Below are 25222 nucleotides of genomic sequence, written 5' to 3' on the forward strand. Positions count from 1 at the left end.
CTTGCTTGTAAAGGTCTCTGTTTCCTAATCCAAGGGTCTCGGGTTCAATCCCCAGCTATGTCCAACTGATGAGTCCAAATAAGGACGTTTCACGAGAGGCTGGCTACGCCCTTGGTACTCGGAGTACAGAAATTCTACTCAAACCTCCGCGGTCGAGTGGGTATCACACTAGGACAGCACGCCGGAGATCCGGTTTGATTCCCGGCGGTGTCGAAGTGTTTTCTGCTCTGTGTTTGTTGTTCGGGGCGCTCTCAGCCTCATGAGGACAATTGAGTGGCTAATCGAGTAGCGACCAGTGGCGGCGTTACCAGTGTAAAAAAAGAGTATTGAAAAATGGAAATTGATTTCAAAGCGGGCACTTTATCGTAACGTGTATGCTAGGCTTAAGTACATTAGAACCTCGATTATTTCAACTTACATTAATTCAACTCTATTATTTCAACCTCAAAATCCATTGTTTTTTTTTCGATCTTTCAAAGGGATATCCTATCTTATCAGAGAAAAAGATCATAGAAAGTGATCATTTCAACCTCGATCATTTCCACTACCCCCGGTCCCAATTAGTTGAAATAATCGAGGTTCTACTGTAAGTACCTATAGGTACATAGGTAACATCTCAATATTTTGTACATACCATGTTTATAAATACCTTTGATTGATAAAATAGTTTCAAGTATTTAATACTATTTATTTATAATGAAATAAAAAATATATATGTTTCGTAACCATTTTAATTTCATATTTATACAAAGCGAGTTTTTTTCTTTTTTTCACAAGGACGTTCATTAAAAAAAAAATAATACCTAATAATAAAAAAGTAAGTAATTGTGTAAAGGTATGTCCACTTTTGTCCACACATAGTCCGGCCATAGTTCGATTTTCGACTGACACTGTGTTCGAATGCACCTTAAGATGTCGCTTCTCGATTGGAAAACGACACTAACTTTTATGACTTGACTTGGACTCGAACCACCAACCTCCAGTCCTCCAGATTTGAAGAAAATTTGCTATTGAACCTTGGATTCACCTCGGTAGAAACACACTACCATCACGTCATGTTACGTCACGTGAACTTATGGGATGAAAAAGTTTTCCTATGACATTGTAGGTCTCGTACAGGTCAGCCACACTATACAATCATGTCACGTGGGCTCAGGTGACGTGACACAGAGTGTTTCTACCTTAAGTTCACTTTGTGATTGAAATTTTCACTTAGAACAGGATATATGACGTTTTGAATTTCGGAATTTAAACTAAATGAGTCACCCTGAATAAATAATGAAGAAAAAAAAGAAACAAAAAAAAAAAAAAAAAAAAAAAAAAAAAAAAAAAAAAACCAAACAAATCCTGTAAATATGTACACTTCCGTGCCATCACGTTATGGTATATAATAAAATGTTTTTATTTCCAAATCAATCATAAATACTATAGTAATAAATTGTGTTATAAATTTATATAAAGTAAATATAATGTACAAACAACATGGTTTATTTAAAAAAAAAAAAAAGGGCGGGGGAATTTTCTGGGGAAAAAATAATAAAATGTCTACATCATCACACCATTGACAGAAAAATTTGCATTTACATGAGCTGAACTGTTTCGAGGAAGAAGGACCTATGTTATTTTTTACAAGAGCCCTTTTTTCTGGGAACGATTCAGTTGGATTTTTCCATTCGAAATTTCTCCCCTCCTGAAGCTCGTTTTCCCCTCTTTCCCCATGGTTGAGTACAGACGCTGTCACGCCAAAAGAGGGGAAAACGAAACTTCAGAAGAGGAGAAATTGACAAAAGGAAAATACGCCTATTCTGAAGCATTTGCACATTTTGTCGCTTCAAGAAGCAAAAGCGAGTATTTTGCTTCTCCTGAAAAAACTTTCAATGGTAATTTGGGCGATATTGTTTCGTGAGCGACGATATCCTAAAAATACAAGTTTCGAAAAAAAAAACATTGTTTCTAAAGAAAAACAATCTGGAAAAGAATAGGTAGGTACCAAAAAATGTGTAGGTAATAGGTAGGTATTTTATATCTATTTAAAGAGAACACCTAGGATTTTCAATATGGGGGAAAAGCTCAATGATATTAGCGAGTTTTGGCAAACCAAAATTAGCGTCCCGTTAACAGAACTCTTTAACGTTACCTGACGAAAACTCGTGCAGAAACCTGTTTTGGTCAACTTACGTTTCAATTATCGTCACGCAAGGCAGTGCAAAAACTCCCTATTATTACATATTTTGTTCAACATTCAAGTTTCTTGATGAATCATTAGATATAAAAGAATTGAATAAATAAAAATCTTCTAAAACTCTCTACTCGGAAAATAAAAGTCCAAGAGCCGGGGCCACAAAGTGAGAATAAATACGGTTTAAGTTTTCATCTCGGTTTAAATAATCTGATTGTCTAAAATTTTTTGAAAATTTTAAAAATCGACCAATCAAATTGCTTTATCCGAGAGTTAAACTGAAACCGAGTTTAAACTAACTTCGTGGAACTGGCCATAGGTTTAAAAAAGTATATAGGGTAAGGAAAGTAAAATGAACATTTTCGCCTGTGTGGACCTTTCAACTTAAAATAATTATCGATACATACAGTCGAATTCATGAGTAAAATGAGACATTCCTTAGGCTAAAAACAGAGAGGAGAGAGTCGCGGGCCATACCAAAGTCATTGGAGGGCCAAGCGTTGGACAGCCCTGTCATAGAGCATCGAGCAGGTAGAGCGATGTGACGAATGAAGCAACGACTTCAAACTGTATAGAACCGAGAGAAAAAAGCTCTATGGTTTTTGCTCTCCGCTAAACTGTTTTTAGCCTTCGTAGATTCGTAGAAGCTCAACCCGTCCTTTGGGGCTGACCAGCCCCTACACCTAAGCCTCAGTTTGGGCTTTTTGTGTGTGGGGCGGATTCACCTCGGTAGAAACACACTACCATCACGTCATGTTACGTCACGTGAACTTATGGGATGATAAAGTTTTCCTATAATATTGTAGGTCTCGTACAGGTCAGCCACACTACAATCATGTCACGTGGGATCAGGTGACGTGACACAGAGTGTTTCTACCTTAAGTTCACTTTGTGATTGAAATTTTCAATTAGAACAGGATATATGACGTTTTGAATTTCGGAATTGAAACTAAATGAATCATCCTGAATTCCTGACTAATTTTGCAGGATAAAGATTTAAACTGAATAATTAAAAAAAAAAAAAAAAAAAAAAAAAAAAAAAAAAAACAAAACAAATCCTGTAAATATGTACACTTCCGTGCCATCACGTTATGGTATATAATAAAATGTTTTTATTTCCAAATCAATCATAAATACTATAGTAATAAATTGTGTTATAAATTTATATAAAGTAAATATAATGTACAAACAACATGGTTTATTTAAAAAAAAAAAAAAGGGCGGGGGAATTTTCTGGGGAAAAAATAATAAAATGTCTACATCATCACACCATTGACAGAAAAATTTGCATTTACATGAGCTGAACTGTTTCGAGGAAGAAGGACCTATGTTATTTTTTACAAGAGCCCTTTTTTCTGGGAACGATTCAGTTGGATTTTTCCATTCGAAATTTCTCCCCTCCTGAAGCTCGTTTTCCCCTCTTTCCCGATGGTTTAGTACAGACGCCATCACGCCAAAAGGGGGGAAAACGAAACTTCAGAAGAGGAGAAATTGACAAAAGGAAAATACGCCTAGTCTGAAGCATTTGCACATTGTCGCTTCAAGAAGCAAAAGCGAGTATTTTGCTTCTCCTGAAAAAACTTTCAATGGTAATTTGGGCGATATTGTTTCGTGAGCGACGATATCCTAAAAAATACAAGTTTCGAAAAAAAAAAAAAAAAAAAAAAATTTTTTTCACGCCAAAAGAGGGGAAAACGAAACTTCAGAAGAGGAGAAATTGACAAAAGGAAAATACGCCTATTCTGAAGCATTTGCACATTTTGTCGCTTCAAGAAGCAAAAGCGAGTATTTTGCTTCTCCTGAAAAAACTTTCAATGGTAATTTGGGCGATATTGTTTCGTGAGCGACGATATCCTAAAAATACAAGTTTCGAAAAAAAAAACATTGTTTCTAAAGAAAAACAATCTGGAAAAGAATAGGTAGGTACCAAAAAATGTGTAGGTAATAGGTAGGTATTTTATATCTATTTAAAGAGAACACCTAGGATTTTCAATATGGGGGAAAAGCTCAATGATATTAGCGAGTTTTGGCAAACCAAAATTAGCGTCCCGTTCACAGAACTCTTTAACGTTACCTGACGAAAACTCGTGCAGAAACCTGTTTTGGTCAACTTACGTTTCAATTATCGTCACGCAAGGCAGTGCAAAAACTCCCTATTATTACATATTTTGTTCAACATTCAAGTTTCTTGATGAATCATTAGATATAAAAGAATTGAATAAATAAAAATCTTCTAAAACTCTCTACTCGGAAAATAAAAGTCCAAGAGCCGGGGCCACAAAGTGAGAATAAATACGGTTTAAGTTTTCATCTCGGTTTAAATAATCTGATTGTCTAAAATTTTTTGAAAATTTTAAAAATCGACCAATCAAATTGCTTTATCCGAGAGTTAAACTGAAACCGAGTTTAAACTAACTTCGTGGAACTGGCCATAGGTTTAAAAAAGTATATAGGGTAAGGAAAGTAAAATGAACATTTTCGCCTGTGTGGACCTTTCAACTTAAAATAATTATCGATACATACAGTCGAATTCATGAGTAAAATGAGACATTCCTTAGGCTAAAAACAGAGAGGAGAGAGTCGCGGGCCATACCAAAGTCATTGGAGGGCCAAGCGTTGGACAGCCCTGTCATAGAGCATCGAGCAGGTAGAGCGATGTGACGAATGAAGCAACGACTTCAAACTGTATAGAACCGAGAGAAAAAAGCTCTATGGTTTTTGCTCTCCGCTAAACTGTTTTTAGCCTTCGTAGATTCGTAGAAGCTCAACCCGTCCTTTGGGGCTGACCAGCCCCTACACCTAAGCCTCAGTTTGGGCTTTTTGTGTGTGGGGTTAAGCAAAGCACGATGCGGCAAAAATAAAGGACTACTCCGTTCTATACCGGCAGGACTAACAAAGAGCAGTGATAATAGAGCGACCTCCATGACTGAGTGGGTATCACACTAGGCTTACTATAGGTAATGCTGTGGTACCCACAAAAATTGTGAAGAGCATTTCAGCTTCACCAGAAATAATTCACGATTAATGATTATTATTACGAAAAAAAGATCGAATGAAAACCTAGATAAACAGAAGTATCTATTTCACTCATGTTATCTACAAATGGAGCAGTTGCAAATGGGTAAAAAATATAAATAAAACGTCGATTCCTATGTAAAAAGTTGGGAAAAATCCAAATCTGAGGTCAAAACTCCGAAAAAATAAATGTAAAAGGTCTAAAAATCAATTTTTATTTTCCTTTCTAATGAAAGAGTTCAAAGATGTGTGACGTCAGACTTTACGCAGTTGTTTTTTTCGTCCGTTAGGTAGCGCCAGTATACAAGCAAGCTTGCAGAGGAGCAGAAAGAAATGCGCAGAAACGTATGCGCACAAACACATTAATGTGTTGCCTGCGAAGGAGCTTTGCTCGGTACATTTGATGTGACCTCAAACTCAGTGTCTGAATTTCACTGCAGACAAAGTTGGTAGAAACTACAGTTTGTGCCTTGAGACGCGACATTGCCATTCCAACATGATTACAATGTTATTTCTGGTAACGTATGTGTTTTGTGTTCAACTGGCAACACTGGAGGACTGTGTTCATCGTTTTGAAAATTTCCCGGTGAATCGCCGGTGATTTCAAGAACAGACTATGTATCTATTTCACCCCATGGTTTTATTGATTTCAAGACACGTTTCGCTCAGGTTTGTACGATATCACTCGGTGTGTATGCTATCTCAGGGGATGCCATCCCTACCACGTTATCCTGATCCGGTTTGATTTCCAGCAGTGGTGCGCCAGCATTGGTGTTTGAATAGAAACTCGACTGCTGTAGCTGTGTAGGTGCCTCGGATGTTGACATGATGGGCGCCTGGTTTAGAGTCAGAGAGGTTTCGTATGTGTTATTGACGAGAGGAGACTGATAGTTTGGATCCCCAACTACTGCACACTCTGCTTGTAACACCTGTGTATCTGCTAGTGCCTTGGCTAGGATGTCCGAGTGTTGGGGTGCTGACGTCATCACCTCATCTGTCTTCTGTACAATGTTCAGGATATTACCATCGTCATCTATAGTCAGGTAGATGTTACTCAAATCTGTCGTGCTAGGGTCGATGAATATGGTTTGACTATCGGAAGTGGAAGGGCCAGGCATGGATGCTGGACTGTTGATGAGGATCTGCTGAGACTGCTGATTGTTGATCAGATACACCACGGAATCACTCGAGTCCGCCCCTGGAATGTTGGATATCTCAGAGATAAGTTCCTCTTCTTGTACAACCTTGGGTTGTGGGATCAGGGCCGGGGGCTGGGCGCGGGGTTGTTGTGTACTTCTCCTCTGCTGCAGGATGGATGGGAGAGTACTCTGGTTCACCAGAATACTACCCTGGCCACTGGTGGACTTGGGGTGGGGCTCGGGGCGTGACGCATTGCTATGGGCAATGGTTTTAATCTTACTCTGGAGAGAGGTTTGTGTCTTGACCTTGGGTTCCACCTTGATGGTTTTACTGGCAGGGACTTCTGGTTTGATGACTGTCTTCCCAGTGTTGATCTTCATGAGGCCAGGGACAGGAAGGTTTAGTTTCTTCTGTGTTGACTTCATCGTAATCAGAGGCACATTGCTAGACTTGGGTACATTCTTGGCGGCTGTCTGAGAGACATACACGACTTGTTGATTCTTACTAGCAGGTGACTTGCTCGTGTGTCCTACTGTACTAGCACTGGTACTCGGAGGAATAGAGAACATACCTTTCTGTCTCAACTCCACCGCCTGCTGCTCTGTTAGAATAATCTTGCCGCCATCAGGACTCGACAACATGATCTTGCTCTTAGCAGGCGACTTGACAGGGCTAGGGGTTTTAATCCTTTGATTGTTGGGTAGAATGAAGAACTTCTCCTCTACTGGTTTAGTTACTTCACTGGCCACAACCTGTCTGGTAGGTATGGAGGGGATGTTCATAGGTTTATATTTGGGACGAATACTTTCTATTGGTACTTTGGTGGTGATTGTTTTCAACGAGCCCCGTGATTTGTCCAGTGTGAAATTCTTCTTCTCTGTGGGTGACATATCAATGTGTACGGTAGATGTGTGTTGGGGTTTACTCACATAGAGTGGAGGGTTACCGAGATCTACTTCCTCTACAAGCATCATTTCTGCCAACCTATCCTCTTCAGTCTTACTTCCACTCTCAGTCTTAGCATTGCTTGGTTTCTTCACTTCTGTCTTGCTGTTCCGTCGGCTAGGGATGTGAATTGTTTGATTGCCTATCTGTACGAGGTTTGGTTTATCAATGACTTTCTCCACAGGTTTTGCCTCAATCTTCTCTGGTTGGGGTTTAGACTGAGTTGGTTTCTCTGGGGTCACATGAACATTATTTTGAGTTTCTTTGGGTGGTTTTACTTTCTCCGGAACTGTTTTTTCCTCCACAGGTTTTGATTTCACCGGTTCTTCAACTACATCTGGTTTCTCAGCAATAGATTCTGTCTGTTTAGTTGTCTCCTCGTCCGTAACTTTCACATTTTCCACAATATCATCCAGTGCTTTCCTCGTGGCTTCTGTCTCATTCTCATCTCCCATGTCATCATCCTCAAACTCTTCCTCCTGTTTCTCTTCGTCTTCCTCAAACTTGGCCACTTCAGCAATTTCTTCCCGGACCTTCTTGAAGTAGTTGGTCTTCAGCGTCTGCTTGGAAAGTTTCCCTGAGCTGGTGACAGCCGGGGTGGAACACACTTTACTCACAATCTCATTGCGGAAGTCTAATGAATCATTCAGATCCGAGTTCAGCGTCCCGAACCCAGCACCAACCTCGGGTGGAGGGGGTAATGTAATGGCATCACCGCCCTTGCTGCTTGGGATATCTGGCAACGTTGGAACTTGAGTTTCATTCAGGAGAGCTTCCACTTCATCTACAAGGTCTGTCTTAGCATCCTTACCATTTGCCTTAACTTCCTTACCACTCCCAGTGTCCTTGTCTTCACTCTTGCTGTATTGTCTCTTCCTCGTGGTAAAACTCATACTACTGCTACTCGCTTCCTCTTCCTCATCAAAATCAAAACACGACACTTTCTCCTCTTCCTTACTCATTGCTCGCTCAGTACTATCATCTGCCTCTTCATTCTCCTCATTTTCTTCCTCTTCCCAGTCCATGAGGAAATTTTGTTTCAACTTCTCCGCTTCCAGTTTCTGCTGCTCCAACAGTTCAGCCTTACTCTTACCCTTGTGGTCTCCCCCATTGGTCAACTTGATCTTCTTGGAAACGCCACTAGTGCCCGAGTTGGCATATCGCTTCTTCCGCTTGAAGCCAGCAGGATATTTAATCTTGTGATCAAAGTGACGTGAATGTGTTTTATAGTGCAGAAGCATCACGTTCACCCTAGAGCACTGGTAGTTACAATCCACACAGGAGAAGTTCTTCTCCAAGTTCCCATTGCTGGAGAGCGGCTGAATCAACTCTCGTGAAGCATACCCCTTGGCAGCGGCATCCTCACTCAGGTTTAACAACCGTTCCTGAGGAATTGCTTTTGGCGTTCTGCCCAACTTACTGGGCATACTCTTCCTGCGCGGATCCAACTTGAGGAAGCCAACCACTGGAGAACCATCTTTGCCGTCTTTCTTCTTCTTCAGCTTTTTACCACTGGGCGAAGAGAAGAGTTCTTCATACACAACTTTCCCAGCTTCTTCCGAGCTGAATTCGGGTCTGTCCAATATCTTGGGATCACCCTGAGTTAGATTCTCAGCTGTAATCACATCGCCCGGGAACATTTGCATGTTTGATGTGGATATTCTGGTACTTCTCATCATATCTGTCAACATCAACACACGTACATACCTACGGTTAGAACTGAAAAATGTATATGATGTACAAAGTGGTGTTAAGAGAAGAGAAAAGAGATAAACAGAAAGTGAGAGAGGAGCAAGAAGAAGAAAAATAGAGAAAGAAAGGGGGGAGAAAAAAAAGACAAATGAAGAGAGAGGGAGATTACAAAGAAGATAAGAAAGAGAAGAGCAGGAGGGAAAGAGAAAAAAAAAATACTGGAAACAAGATATTGTCACAAAAGCTCTTTTTAGCCGTCAAATTGGAAAAATAGTTACGGTATGGGGTTATGGTATATCCTAGAAAAAAGTGTAAATGTATAAAATGTAGGAAATGGAAATACAAATAATTTTCTAATATCTAATTCATTGTTTTTAGAAAAAAAAAAAAAAAAAAAAAAACCGGAAAAAAAAAATTTTCGAAAAGCCCCTTTTTTGGCCGCCATTTTACTTTTTTAAGTATGAAACCTGTGTGTCTGCTTTGATATCCTCGGGAAGGGAGTCGTAGTCATGGACCAAACCGGGCCACCATAGGCTCCCGAGCTTCACCCACACTACATCGCCTTTCTGATAGTCCACGGTTGTCAAGTCACACATTGCTGATTGATGAGCAGTCTAATTATTCTGAAATAAAAACAGGTAGGTACCTAAATTAAAGGGGCTTTCTTTTTCATTGTTATGGCTTCTGAATAATAACCAAAATAGCATATTAAATGACCTTGACTGCATAGAAGAAAATTAATTTGAAAAAGAAGTCTCTTCCATTGTTCAAGATGTTGTGGAATATAAAATGTATCCTGCTCAGTGATAGGACTGATAGAGAAGAAATTGGTGATTTCATACAGCTATGGTAAGCTTTAGTAAGATCCGCCAATATTTTTCTTCTCATCAGAACAAAAGACAGGCTGCCCTGGTACAAAGTACCACCTTTGGGCAACGAAAATCCCAGATAGGAAACCTGAAAGTTGTGTCGATAAGGGACAGAATAAACAAACAGTGCCCTATGAGCTGCCATGGAAGTTTTCCAATCAACTTACCCATGAAATCTGAAACAAAATTGATCAAATGAGAGAAGGCATAACACGTACACACGAAAACGAAAAGGCCTACAAAGGGGACATCGTAAACAGCACAAGAGTTGGAAGAAAAATGATTTTCCCTACACTTTTCCTTTCGGAACTTTTGATTTTTCAGAAAAATCTCAAAATCAAAATGAAAATCAAAACAAACCAATCGGCGACGCCATTTTGGTTAGTTGGATTTTTCGCCGCTAGAGTGCAGCACGATGCAGAGAGAGAAAAAAGGCGAGTTTTTTTTTTTTTTTTTGCGCGGGAATGGAGCAGTTGCAAATGGGTAAAAATTATAAATAGATGGTCGATTCCTATGTAAAAAGTTGTGAAAAATCCAAATCTGAGGTCAAAACTCCGAAAAAATAGCTGGAAAAGGTCGAAAGAGTTCTAATATGTGTGACGTCAGACTTTACGCAGTTGTTTTTTTCGTCCGTTAGGTAGCGCCACTGTGCTAGCGGAGGAGCGGAAAGAAATGGGCAGAAACGTATGCGCACAAACACATTAATGTGTTGTCTGCGAGGGAGCTTTGCTCGGGACATTTGATGTGACGTCATCGCCTACGGGAGCGTATGCCGTGACGTCAAAGTTCACGATATACCGGTATTTTTTAAATCGATTTATCTCGGGATCTAGAAGTCGTAGAAGAAAAAGAAAAATTCCGTTGGTCCTCATTTTTCCTGTTCTGTGACTTTGAAACATCACCCAAGTAAGCGCAACTGATCTATTCGAATTTTGAGGATTTCGAGGTTTTCAGACAAAGTCCGTAAAATCGTAAATTCGTCAGCCTTGTTGATTTGGTTCTTAGCTCGTCTGCCTTGTAAGCGCTAGGCCTCGAGTTCGATTTCCGGCCGGGGCGGATTTTACCCTGATAATAATATTCGCGTTCTCGGCTTCTCGGAACGACTGGCTTTCTTCTTTATAAATGTCTTCAATTTCTCTTCGATTTCGGGACAGAAGACCTTGACAGTTTTACAGTTCCCTCTATCAAACCTCGAAAAAAAAAAGGAAAAAGAAAAAGAGAGAGAGAGAACTGTGACCTACTAAGGTCTTATCGTCCCGAAATTAAAGAGAGTACTTATTATAGTACCTACAGGATAGGAAAAAGCCAGCCTCCCCGGGCGGGAATCGAGCTCGCGGCCTAGCGCTTACAAGGCAGACGCGCCACCAGAACCAACCATCGACCCTCGCCTAGTACAGACCCAAAAGAAAATAAACAAACCATGCTAATGAATAGAAGCGTCCTCAACGGAGCCTTGACCATAGTACTGACCCAAGAGAAAATAAACAAACCAACCTAACCTACCCTAACCAAACCTACCTATACCTAATCTAACCTAACCTAACCTAACCTAACTTAACCAAGAGCTATCCAAAACCGGTTGGACCGGTAAAAATTTCTACCATAGTACCGACCCAAAAGAAAATAAACAAACCATGCTAATGAATAGAAGCGCCCTCAACGGAGCCTTGACCATAGTACTGACCCTCGCAGAAAAAAGATTATTATAGAGTCTATAATAATCTTTTTTCTGATATAGAGGGTATTTTTTCTGCCATGGTCGATGGTCCAAGGTCTATGGTCGCCGTTGTGGCCGCGCACTTGACCCACAAAACGCTTGGTGCGGACTTAATAAAAACCCTCTCTAGAATGTCAGTTATTTTACCTGTTGCCCTAAACCGCTAAACTCAAGCCCAGCTGTTCGTAAAAAAAACACATCCGCTTCGGAAACCAGTAGGTATAACCCTCTTTCATACGGAGTGTCAATAGGGATATTTCGCATCGAATCCTGATCCCCATAACGCAACCCATGTTGGCGCCATCTTGTTTACATCATGTTTTTAGATTTAGCACGGGATCGATCAGTAGGTATAACCCTCTTTCATACGGAGTGTCAATCTAGTAAACACCCGTTCCCAATTGTCGTTCGGAAAAAAATTGTGTCCTGTGTACCTACGTAAGTGGAATCATAACCTACGTTTAAGTTACATAACCTGCAGGACATTCGGAAAAAGATCGTGTGAAACTCACGACAAGAGACCTCTTCAGTCTGACGTCACAAAACAAGATGGCGATGGTGCGTAGAGTAAACAAAAGATTTCCTCTATTGTTTTGATTTTTTATAACATTGAAATTTCGCGTTTCTTTCTTACCTTTATCGAGTTGGAATATATTATCGTTATCGTTAGAGTAACATCTGAATTGTCCTTGTGCCTTTTTGGTCGGTCGGTTAATTTCCTCTTTTGGATGGGGAAGTACTTGCTTAAGAGTAACATCTGAATTGTCCTTGTGCCTTTTTGGTCGGTCGGTTAATTTCCTCTTTTGGATGGGGAAGTACTTGCTTAAGTCATCGGCAACAGTCCGCTTTGTAAACCTGAAATTGTATGGGAAAGAAATTTTTTCACATCACACATAATAGTAGGTCCCTTACGCTTTTGAGTAATCTTACAGAACCGTCTACACATGTACAGCTACAGCTACGAGAAGATACAAGCTAGGTATTAGGAAAATGAAGGCTTTAATATTATGATAAGATATGTAAACAAACCCTAACGCAACAAGTAGTCTAGTAGCCGGGAAAAAAGCGCAAAAAGTTTTTTATGTTGTTTTTTTTCGTATAAAATGTTGAGAGTTGTGAATGGATAATATAAACCCATGTGATGATTTCTTATGTATCTATCTATTTAGTCGTATAAAATGTTGAGAGTTGTGAATGGATAATATAAACCCATGTGATGATTTCTTATGTATCTATCTATTTAGTTATTTATGTACCGAAACATAAAGAAAAAAGTTTTTCTCAGCTTTCGTCTCGTATGTAAATTTATTACGTGGGACATGTGGGGTAAATACTATGTGTGTGCCGCCGTATCTAATGTAAACTCAATGGTGATGTAATACAAGATGAAAGTTCGCATAATAATGAGCTAAACTCTTCTCCACTCTCATTCTGTTTTGGGTTTTCTTCTTAACCTTCCGCGCACATGGACGGTTTTCATACATAGGAAGCATGACCGTCGAGTCCGTCCTCCCTTTACTATTACAATAGTAATAAAAAGGTATAAGGGACGGACTATTGTATTCGCCTCGGTGTCTGTCACCGTCGAATATTTCTTTTTGGTCGAGGATCTTGTCCAGACGCTTTTCTTACAATATTCGTTCACTACGGGTAGAAGTATTTTGAGAACATTGATTCCTCTTCTCCACTCTCATTCTGTTTTGGGTTTTCTTCTTAACCTTCCGCGCACATGGACGGTTTTCATACATAGGAAGCATGACTGTCGAATGTTATTTCTTTTTGGTCGAGGATCTTGTCCAGACGCTTTTCTTACAATACAATATTCGTTCACTACGGGTAGAAGTATTTTGAGAACATTGATTCAAATGTGTTCTAACGGTGTTCGTCTTCTGTACAGCCTCGAATGCTTCCCCTAGTAATGAGAAGTTAGTCAGACTAAGCTGTGTGATATACTGATTAGGTACGTACTTACTGTAAGCGTTAGGTAAGATAGTGAAGCAAGAAGCAGCCAGGCAACTCGCCTGATTTCACTGTGTGCTATGTTGCTTGTGTTCATTGAAATTTCGCGTTTCTTTCTTACCTTTATCGAGTTGGAATATATCGTTATCGTTAGAGTAACAGGTGAATTGTCCTTGTGTCTTTTTGGTTGGTCAGTTAATTTCCTCTTTTGTATGGGGAAGTACTTGCTTAAGTCATCGGTAACAGTCCGCTTTGTAAACCTGAAATTGTATGGGAAAGAAATTTTTTACATCACACATAATAGTAGGTCCCTTACGCTTTTGAGTAATCTTACAGAACCGTCTACACATGTACAGCTACAGCTACGAGAAGATACAAGCTAGGTATTAGGAAAATGAAGGCTTTAATATTATGATAAGATATTATGTAAACAAACCCTAACGCAACAAGTAGTCTAGTAGCCGGGAAAAAAGCGCAAAAAGTTTTTATGTTGTTTTTTTTCGTATAAAATGTTGAGAGTTGTGAATGGATAATATAAACCCATGTGATGATTTCTTATGTATCTATCTATTTAGTTATTTATGTACCGAAACATAAAGAAAAAAGTTTTTCTCAGCTTTCGTCTCGTATGTAAATTTATTACGTGGGACATGTGGGGTAAATACTATGTGTGTGCCGCCGTATCTAATGTAAACTCAATGGTGATGTAATACAAGATGAAAGTTCGCATAATAATGAGCTTTTTCTCTTCTCCACTCTCATTCTGTTTTGGGTTTTCTTCTTAACCTTCCGCGCACATTAAAAGAAAGGAATCACCTTCAAAGAAGCGGGAATAGTCTTGGTTTCAGTTCAGTTTTCAAAAGGAAAATACAACTTTACCAAAAGAAAAAAAGAGAGGCAGTAATGACTGATTGGTTGTTATCTTACCTAATCCTTTCTTGATGAACTCATTCTTCTTGAGACAGTTGTAGTGGTAGATGGAATTGTGATCTTTGACATATTCACTGCAGAGGAAATAAAAAGATAAACTAATATGTTAAAAAAAAAAAAAAAAAAAAAAATTTAATAAAAATTTTTTTTTTTTGGGGAGAGTCAAAAAATGTAAAAAAAAAAAAAAAAAAAAAAAAAAAAAAATCTGATCTAAATCTGATTTGATTGTGGTGAAGCTGAAAGCCTCTTCACAATTTGTGGATATCACAGCATTACGAAGAGCCTCATTTAATATTTCTGTCACTTCTATAAATAATATTCTTTTTACTCTGGTAATGCCATCACTGGTTGCTACTTATCTAATGTAAAAACTACATATAGGCTTAACACTAGCATAGGTTATCGGTCATTTTTACATCAAACTGCTCAATTTTCAATTGATTTTCACAAAATTTTGTTGATTTTTAGAGTATCGCCCTAACAAGGCAAACAATGGTGTATTCCAATAGACTTACTAATTTTCCTCTTGGAAGAACTTAACATAGGCAATCGGTTGTTTCTTGAAGGCCTGTGTGTCTGCTTTGATATCCTCGGGAAGGGAGTCGTAGTCATGGACCAAACCGGGCCACCATAGGCTCCCGAGCTTCACCCACACTACATCGCCTTTCTGATAGTCCACGGTTGTCAAGTCACACATTGCTGATTGATGAGCAGTCTAATTATTCTGAAATAAAAACAGGTAGGTACCTAAATTAAAGGGGCTTTCTTTTTCATTGTTATGGCTTCTGAATAATAACCAAAATAGCATATTAAATGACCTTGACTGCATAGAAGAAAATTAATTTGAAAAAGAAGTCTCTTCCATTGTTCAAGATGTTGTGGAATATAAAATGTATCCTGCTCAGTGATAGGACTGATAGAGAAGAAATTGGTGATTTCATACAGCTATGGTAAGCTTTAGTAAGATCCGCCAATATTTTTCTTCTCATCAGAACAAAAGACAGGCTGCCCTGGTACAAAGTACCACCTTTGGGCAACGAAAATCCCAGATAGGAAACCTGAAAGTTGTGTCGATAAGGGACAGAATAAACAAACAGTGCCCTATGAGCTGCCATGGAAGTTTTCCAATCAACTTACCCATGAAATCTGAAACAAAATTGATCAAATGAGAGAAGGCATAACACGTACACACGAAAACGAAAAGGCCTACAAAGGGGACATCGTAAACAGCACAAGAGTTGGAAGAAAAATGATTTTCCCTACACTTTTCCTTTCGGAACTTTTGATTTTTCAGAAAAATCTCAAAATCAAAATGAAAATCAAAACAAACCAATCGGCGACGCCATTTTGGTTAGTTGGATTTTTCGCCGCTAGAGTGCAGCACGATGCAGAGAGAGAAAAAAGGCGAGTTTTTTTTTTTTTTTTGCGCGGGAATGGAGCAGTTGCAAATGGGTAAAAATTATAAATAGATGGTCGATTCCTATGTAAAAAGTTGTGAAAAATCCAAATCTGAGGTCAAAACTCCGAAAAAATAGCTGGAAAAGGTCGAAAGAGTTCTAATATGTGTGACGTCAGACTTTACGCAGTTGTTTTTTTCGTCCGTTAGGTAGCGCCACTGTGCTAGCGGAGGAGCGGAAAGAAATGGGCAGAAACGTATGCGCACAAACACATTAATGTGTTGTCTGCGAGGGAGCTTTGCTCGGGACATTTGATGTGACGTCATCGCCTACGGGTGAAGAATGTGTGGAGGAGCCTCTTGGCAAGGTTGGTCGGCTAGATGACTGGTGCAGTGAAGAAGAATATTTTCCGTCGGGGAAAGGTTTCCAGGAGAGCATATACACTCCCATGTCTCCCTCCCAAGACTATTGTATGAATTCGCAATGGAGGAATAGTCCAAGTAGAAGTCCAAATGGCGCTCAGCAAACAATCCGGTGTGAAGAAAATGGCAAGTCATACCTAGACTTAGGTAGTTGGAATAGCAATAATGCAGGAAACAGGTGCTGTGAGGGCAGGACGAACTGGTGCTCGCGAGGTCCTTCCTGTTATAGACAACGGAGGTTAGCTGTATTAAATATTTCCATGTGTAAACTGGGCAGGTACAGGCAATTCTCAGACCCAAGCCTGCACAGGTCTGTGCTCATCTGTAATACACTGAGGCTAATAGAACGAGAAATGGAGCAGGAGGGTTGTTTACTCAATAGTATGCCACTCTCAGCGCCAAGTGTACCTCCCCCTATTGTAGAGCCCCCTCCCCCCTGTGAGTCCCTCCCATGTGAACCCCCCCGTGTACCTACCCCCTACCCATCTAGTTCCGAGTCAGAAAGTGACTCTGGCCTGGGTGATGATTCCAGGAGTATAAACTGGGGCTCAGTGCTTAGTTTGTCTTCAAATTCTGATCTAGATCCGCTCAACAACAATGATTCCTTAGATGACCTTGACTTAGACCTGTCAGTTCCTTGGAAACTGGCACCAGTATCTGTGGATGACATTCTCAAGAGTAGAACTGACCCATGCTCGTCTAGTAGTCATAGTATGTCCTCTGGTTCTCATAGTATGTCCTCTGGTCCTCCCGCCGAGTTTGATAATATCATGCATGTTCTGGTAGGATCATAGATGTCACATGTATTAGGCCAATCAATCCCAAACTGGAACAATTCATTGCTCTCATGAAACATGTACTATGTATGTGTCTTGGAGATAAAGTGACAGATATATATTTTTCTTTTATTTATGAACTCGTGTCACGTCTCCTATATTAAAAACCTGAAAACACATTTTTCACTCTTTATATGGCGTGGAGTCGCAGACATAATGCTATTATACTCAGGAAATAAAGTCGTTTCGTATCAGTGAATGAAATTTTTGTCGACTACTATCAACCTAATACTATCATTGTAGTAAATGATATTATGTTAACCTAGGTTACGTTTTCAATGACACAAGTCAATTCCAATACTTTTTATAGACAATACACATGCAAATTTTGTGTTTTCATCCTGAGTGTAGTGCACAGGTCATATTGAATGTCTGACAGTCTGATACTATGCGTTTTGGTTCAGTACAATCAGTATACTTTTGAAGTCAACTAGTATAGTTGTACATAGGTAAGCAAAGTCTATGACAACCATTATCACCAATCATGTTCAAATTAGAAAATGAATTATTCCAGTTTACAAAAATAATTATGTAGTTCATACTTATAAATAATTTGTCACAATTTTACTGTTTTAGGGTACTTTTTGATACCTGTTTTTTTTTTCAATTGACTTAAAATACTGTTTAATTATTATTATTATCCGATTGGTTTACATAGTTTCTAAATTTAGAGCTTAAATTTTCGACAATTTTTCTTCGTTCTTATTTTCATGATGTTAATTTTATTTTTGATACAAAAGAAACTCATTAATATGTATTGTGCTTTACATTTGTGAACAATCTGATGAAATTTGTTTGGTTGATTGTGATTGGCCAATCATTCCCTACAAAGTATGTAAATCCCTTTGACCTCTTCTGCTATAATCGGAAAAAAGTTAAAGATTGTTCTCAAAAACTAATAATAAATAAATAAACAGTATTTTAAATATTTTATAAGGAAAAAATTGTCCCTTCCCCCAGTATTCTAGTCCTAAATTGTAAGTTTTTTTTCTAATATATACCTATAAAAAGAAAAAAAGACAACGAACTTTTAGTTTGAACGTCCACATTTCACATTTCACAATCACAAATTCAAAAAAAAAATCATAAAACTTGAAAAAAGAAACACAAGCCACAACTTGCGCCGTTCCTGCTTGACCCATTTGGATGTTGCAAAATTCCAAGTACTTACATATTACTTTTTCTCCATAATATTTCAAGAACTATACTTACTGCATTCATGGGAGGGTGTTGGTATGAACAAGCTCTACAGAAACAAAGAATTTCCAAGAAACTTACCCTCAGAATCTGAAGGACTTGTCCGAATAGATGCATAGTTTGTTAGTTTGGTGCTGAATGCACATCTACAGCTCGTGGTCCACTTCAACACCGGGAAAATGCTTGAGTGAACTGCCTTGCAAAGGAAATTGCGAATCAGAAGGACTTGTCCGAATAGATGCATAGTTTGGTGCTGAATGCACATCTACAGCTCGTGGTCCACTTCAACACCAGGAAAATGCTTGAGTGAACTGCCTTGCAAAGGAAATTGCACCTGTATGATCTCAATAATCTGTGTTACTGGGAGATGTTGAACTGAGAATGTGCCACCTAATGGAATGTGGCTCAACAAGCTAGGAGAGCTTATCAAGCTACAGACCCTAACATGAAGCAAAGGCAATGAGAATACATTTGCTACAGTCTAATATCTTCATAGGCATTTCAGGAAATGGTAATGTAAATCTGGGAGATTATGAAAGTTGAAATTAAGGGGTCAAATTAGTAAGGGGTCAAAAATCAATGATAGGTACCTAGAGGAGTGATTAGTTCAAAGAGGAAGACATTTTCCTCCACCAGAATGAGGGTTAAGGTAGGAGGGGCATTCCTATAATACTTGGGTTGAATGGATCAAATTTGTGCAAAATTTGGACTAAATCCAAAGTACTTAACTGTGGCTGACAATAGCTCAAATCCCAAATCTCTTCTTGGTAGCTAGGTACAGTACCTACCTTACCTAACGATTTTCACTCTTCTAAAATCGACCGAACAACTCACAACTTGGTGATAACGTTGATATTTTGGGTACTTTACTTACCGTTTTAGCCTTTGATTTGTTGTCGATTACATGGGGTACCGTTTTGTCCTTTGATTTGTTGTCGAATACATGTCGATAGTCGGTTACATGGGGTAGCGGTAGACTTTTGATAATCCTTTAAAAGGCACTATAGTTAAAAGAAAAACTTGAACTTGATTTAAAAAGTTTTACAACGAACTTTTATTGAATGTTTGAATGTCCACATTTTCACAATCACAAATTCAAAAAAAAAATCATAAAACTTGAAAAAAGAAACACAAGCCACAACTTGCGCCGTTCCTGCTTGACCCATTTTCAATGCACAAAATGAGCCTTCAATATTTTGACTGATGCAATTTGAGGTAGGAATTTGAAGGCGCTTTATAATTACAACGTAGCGAAGGTGCTGTTCTTTTCTTTGTTGCACATTGCATAATCAAATAGCCTATGTCCCTATGAAGTTTAGTATGAAAATCAGAAACTTGTCTCTTGTCTTGACTTTAATTCGGAAGGTAGATAAGCAGGCACTCATAGTTGCGGATTTGCTTCCCGCCCGGGGGCGAAATTTATCCTAAACTTGACTTTGTCGGAAGGTAGATAAGCAGGCACTCATAGTTGCGGATTTGCTTCCCGCCCGGGGGCGAAATTTATCCTAAACAAATGATGTTTTTTTATCGGGATGGCTGGCTTTCTTCTATCCCATCCTCCTTACTTTGATTTCGGGAAGTCGTTAAGACATCCATTATTAATTATTGTAGATATAGATAAGCAGGCACTCATAGTTGCGGATTTGCTTCCCGCCCGGGGGCGAAATTTATCCTAAACAAATGATGTTTTTTTTATCGGGATGGCTGGCTTTCTTCTATCCCATCCTCCTTACTTTGATTTCGGGAAGTCGTTAAGACATCCATTATTACACTTTCCTATCTTCTTTGCCTCTATCCTCCATCACTTGTTGCTCTCAAAGTTCACATTCGTTGAGCGTCAACAACACACATGCAGGATACCTATTTTTTTTAAGAGGTTTGACAGAGGGAACTGTAACTGCTATGGTCTTATCGTCCCGAAATCGAAGAGAGAAGGAAGACAGGATAGTGCAGGATACCTATTTAGTTCCTTTTTTCTTACTAGTTATTTGGCGCGTACCTAGTAGGTACCTACCTAACCTGTGTTCAAACTCTGTTATGAAGGTTTGTAAGGAATTTTCATTATAGTCATTCATTCCTGCCTCGGTGGTGTAGTGGTCAAGGCGCTCGCCTAGTAAACAGGAGGGGGTGGGTTCAATCCCAGCCGAGGCATGGAATTTTATACTCAATATAATTTGAGAATTTGACCACAATAATATTGGTAGCCTAATACTGCTGGAGTAAAGGGACTTTTCAGTCCTATGCGAGCAGTATAAATAAGCACTATTATTATTATTATAGCCTGCTAAATAGAGAATAGAACAGACCCTTCAAAATACCAAAGGGTTAAACATGAAATGTACCTATAGGTACATAATACAGATAAAAGCACGCGTTTCTCCTCTCCCTTTTTTCTTTTACCCTCTCCCTCCCTTCGTCTCTCCGTCTCTCTCCCTCCCTCTCTTTCTCTCTCAAACCTAAAAAGAAACTTGAAAAATTTATCTCTCTCCCTCTCTCTCGTCTTTTTCCATTTTGCTCCTCTCGTATTTCCTTCCCTCTCTTCCTGCCTCTCCCTTTTTTCATCTTCCCAACTTCCCATGTCTCTCCTCTCATTTCTCCTTTTCTTCTCTTCCTCGCCTACCCCGATTTTTTGCTCTTCTGAGAAACTGAAAATGAAGGGAAAAAATTATCTCGATCTCTCTCTCGTCTTTTTCCATTTTGCTCCTCTCGTATTTCCTTCCCTCTCTTCCTGCCTCTTTCTCCATAGTTATGTCTCTCCCTTTTTTCATCTTCCCAACTTCCCATGTCTCTCCTCTCATTTCTCTTTTTCTTCTCTTCCTCGCCTACCCCGATTTTTTGCTCTTCTGAGAAACTGAAAATGAAGGGAAAAAATTATCTCGAAATCTACAGGATGGCGAAGAAAAAAGGTACCTTTTTTTTCAAATCAACAGGGTGGAAGAGAAATAAAATACCTGTTTCAGATGTTGAGGAGAAAAATGAGAAATTTGATATACGAGTAGATCTACAGGATGTCGAAGAAAATCGAGATAAGAAAGGAAAAGGTATCTGAAGCTATGTATTTCAAGGTACCACGGAACTAAACATCAAAGAAAGAAAGAGATGGAGAAAGAGGGAGAAAAAAGAAAGAAAAAGGTATCTAGAGCTAAATAAGTATTTCATATCCGATCACCCTGTATACTAGGGGAAACGTGGAAAATGCTGAAATAATAATAAAATCCCCTTTCTCTCCCTCTCCCCCCCCAAACTCCATCTCTTTCTCTCGCCCCTTTCTTCCATGTTTCCATCTCTTTCCGACTGTTTCTTTCTCTCTCCCCCTGATTCCCTTCCCACCCTTCTGTCTCAGTCTTTCCCTCTTCTTCCTTTCACTGTTTTACTCTCCCTGTCTTACTCTGTTTACCTTAAACTCTCTCTCTCTCTCTCACTCTCTCTCTTCACATCGCTTTATAACGTGTTTTCTTTCTCTCTTGCCTGCGCTAGATTCTGCAACCCCTCCCTTTTTGGCTATATCTCTCCCTCTCTCTCTCTTCTTTCACCTCTTCTATTATTCCCTTTCTCTCTCTTTCTACATTCTATTCTAAGCTTCATCTCTCTCCCTCCCTCTCTCTCTCTTTCCCTATTCTAAGCTTCATCTCTTTCTTTCTTTCTTTCTCTCTCTGTCTCTACTTTCTATTCTAAGCTTCATCTCTCTTTCTCTCTCTTCCTATTCTAAACTTCATCTGTCTAGGCATTTCAGGAAATGGTAATGAAAAACTGGGAGATTATGAAAGTTGAAATTAAGGGGTCAAAAATCCATGATACCTAGAGGAGTGATTAGTTCAAAGAGGAGACATTTTCCTAGGAAACACCCGTTCCCACTTGTCGTTCGGAAAAAAAATCGTGTCGTGTGTAGGTACCTACGTAAGTGGAATCACTCTCATTTAAGTTACATAGGTAACCTACAGGACATTCGGAAAAAAATCGTGTGAAACTCACGACAAGTGAGACAGACGACCCCGTGTGAAAGAGGTTTAGATCTACTGTTATTATCAAGGATGTTAGGAAGCATTGGATATGGATGCTTCTACCAAATATTGCAGCCATGATCAGACGATTCGTCCGTGAGACAGACGACCCCGTGTCACCCCGTGTGAAAGAGGTTTGGATCTACTGTTATTATCAAGGATGTTAGGAAGCATTGGATATGGATGCTTCTACCAAATATTGCAGCCATGATCAGACGATTCGTCCGGGCGCGCCGCAGGCGATTTTTTTTCTTTTTTCGCGCATTAAACCATGTTAATGAATAGAAGTGTCCTCAACGGAGCCTTGACCATAGTACCAACCAACCCTCACAGAAAATCAAGAAATTGAGCTGAGTATTTTTTCTGCCATGGTCTCGGCGAGGGTCACTGGTCTATGGTCTCCGTTGTGACCGCGCACTGAGCTATAGGTCGCGGGTTCGATTTTCACCCGGAACGAACGTTCCCCCATGGCTCTTTCTCGGAACGGCTGGGTTTCTCGTTTCTCGAGATCCTATCCTGCTCTAATTCTCTCTTCGATTTTTCGGGACTATAAGAGCTCCGTTGTTACAGTTCCCTCTATCAAACGTCTAAAGTAAAGACTAGCAAAGAAATTACTATCTATAGGCAGATTAATTTCCCCGGGTCACAAGGCACAAATGAGCGTATTTCGAAAATTCGAAACTAGGCTTCACTTTATTTTGAATTTTGAGCTCAAGCTCTGTCGTCATCTCTCAACATCCGTGAAAGTCTGTTAAAAAATACCAGTGACGTTGGGACTGTCTAATTTACCGACCTGAGGAAATCACTCCTCCTGGGCTTACGGTGAAGAAATTTTTACCGGCCAAAACGGTTTTGGATATGATTCCCTTCCCACCCTTCTGTCTCAGTCTTTCCCTCTTCTTCCTTTCACTGTTTTACTCTCCCTATCTTACTCTGTTTACCTTAAACTCTCTCTCTCTCTCTCACTCTCTCTCTTCACATCGCTTTATAACGTGTTTTCTCTCTCTCTTGCCTGCGCTAGATTCTGCAACCCCTCCCTTTTTGGCTATATCTCTTCCTCTTTCTCTTCTTTCACCTCTTCTATTATTCCCTTTCTCTCTCTCTCTTTCTACTTTCTATTCTAAGCTTCATCTCTCTCTCTCCCTCCCTCTCTCTCTCTTTCCCTATTCTAAGCTTCATCTCTTTCTTTCTTACTCTCTCTGTCTCTACTTTCTATTCTAAGCTTCATCTCCCTTTCTCTCTCTTCCTATTCTAAACTTCATCTCTGTCTTTCTTTCTTTCTTTCTCTCTCTCTCTCTCTCTCTCTCTCTCTCTCATACAGTTTCGTTCTTCCTTTATAACTGTATAACTCCTCTCTCTTTTTCTTTCTTCTTTTCATCCTCCTTCTCGCTCTCTCTTTTACTTTTTCCCTCGATGTTTTCTCTCTTTTCTCCTTCTTTGCCACGCTTTATTTTTCTCCTCCCCCCTTCTCATCCATCTCTCTCCTCCATTCATCTCTCCCTTTTTACTTTCTATTACCTTGTGTATAAGGGAACCTATATGTATCTATGTACCTATATGATAGATTGGTGGATATCAAATAGATTGATAGAGGGAACTGTAACTGCTAAAGTCTTATCGGCCCGAAATCGAAGAGAGAAGGAAGACAGGATAGGAAAAAGTCAGCCGTTCCGAGAGCGAACCTTATCCGTTCAGGATGAAATCTGCGCCGGGGGGAAATCGAACCCGCGGTGTAGCGCTTACAAGGCAGACGCGCTACCAACTAAGCTAGGTTGGCCAAGAGAACGTTTAATGGTAAACGATAAGAGAAAGCCATGTGATGTTCACACCTTATTTTTCCTTTTCCATTTTCCCCAAATACCTCCCTACCTCTCACTCTACTAATAGAAGAGAGAAGGAAGACAGGATAGGAAAAAGTCAGCCGTTCCGAGAGCGAACCTTATCCGTTCAGGATGAAATCTGCACCGGGGGGAAATCGAACCCGCGGTGTAGTGCTTACAAGGCAGATGCGCTACCAACTAAGCTAGGTTGGCCAAGAGAACGTTTAATGGTAGAATGATGAAATTTTGCATGCTCTTTCCGTAAACGATAAGAGAAAGCCATGTGATGTTCACACCTTATTTTTCCTTTTCCATTTTCCCCAAATACCTCCCTACCTCACTCTACTCCCTCATTTTGTTCCTCTCTCTCTCTCTCTCTCTCTCTTCTCAATTTCTTTCTTTTTCCACCTTGTCCAAGTTCGTATTTCTTCTCCTTTTCCCTCTCATTCCATTCGTCTCTCTCTCTCTTCTCAATTTCTTTCTTTTTCCACCTTGTCCAAGTTCGTATTTCTTCTCCTTTTCCCTCTCATTCCATTCGTTTTTATACAATTCCCTCCCTCTCTTTTCCTCTCTCTCTCTCTCCTCTATCTTCGTCTCGAACTTTTCTACTCCCTACATTATTCTCATTCTACCTTTCCTCTCTCTCCTCCCTTCTCTGTCCCCCTATTCCTCCCTTCCTTTGCCTTTCACTCTTTTTAGTCCGTCCTTCCTTTATTATTACGATAGTAATAATAAAAGGTATAATAGTGGACGGACTATTGTATTCGCTTCGGTGTCGTCTGTGTGTCCCCATAGAAGAACTTATTCAAACCTGGTCGACCTATACATATATCAAACTAGTGGTTGACCCGTCCTTTGTACGGGACCACCACACACATACAAATACACTCCCCCACACACACCACACCCATCACACACATCTTGGCTTCGAACTTTTGACGTATCCGGCCCGAAGGACCAAAATTGGCCAAACGTGCTTCACTTGTACAGCTAGAAAGGCTTGTCGAATATTACCACCTTACTAAAATCTGGACTGTTTCTTTCTGTACAATTTGGATGTATGGTGTAGTATCTGCGGTGGGTGCATGGTTTTCTAACCTTAC

General features: G+C 39.7%; 2 protein-coding genes and 1 long non-coding RNA gene across 3 annotated transcripts; 1 reads left to right on the forward strand and 2 right to left on the reverse strand.

The window, feature by feature from the left end:
- Positions 1-5487: 5487 nt before the first annotated feature.
- Positions 5488-15768, reverse strand: LOC103511219. Its single transcript, XM_008475938.3, has 4 exons — positions 15584-15768; positions 14962-15170; positions 14444-14520; positions 5488-8960 (listed from the first exon to the last, which is right to left on the reverse strand). Exons 2-4 carry the CDS (start codon positions 15141-15143, stop codon positions 5860-5862), a joined length of 3360 nt encoding a protein of 1119 aa, XP_008474160.1. The 5' UTR covers positions 15144-15170; positions 15584-15768; the 3' UTR covers positions 5488-5859.
- On the reverse strand, positions 9445-10201 carry LOC113468277. Its single transcript, XR_003392094.1, has 2 exons — positions 10008-10201; positions 9445-9594 (listed from the first exon to the last, which is right to left on the reverse strand). It is a non-coding gene; the product is annotated as an uncharacterized LOC113468277 (long non-coding RNA).
- A 414-nt stretch (positions 15769-16182) lies between the features above and the next one.
- On the forward strand, positions 16183-17662 carry LOC103511226 (SERTA domain-containing protein 2). Its single transcript, XM_008475945.2, has one exon. The coding sequence runs from the start codon at positions 16292-16294 to the stop codon at positions 17057-17059; it is 768 nt and encodes a 255-aa protein (XP_008474167.1). The 5' UTR covers positions 16183-16291; the 3' UTR covers positions 17060-17662.
- Positions 17663-25222: the final 7560 nt, after the last annotated feature.

This window comes from Diaphorina citri, unplaced genomic scaffold, assembly GCF_000475195.1.
Source record: "Diaphorina citri unplaced genomic scaffold, Diaci psyllid genome assembly version 1.1 scaffold689, whole genome shotgun sequence".
Lineage (NCBI taxonomy): Eukaryota > Metazoa > Arthropoda > Insecta > Hemiptera > Psyllidae > Diaphorina > Diaphorina citri.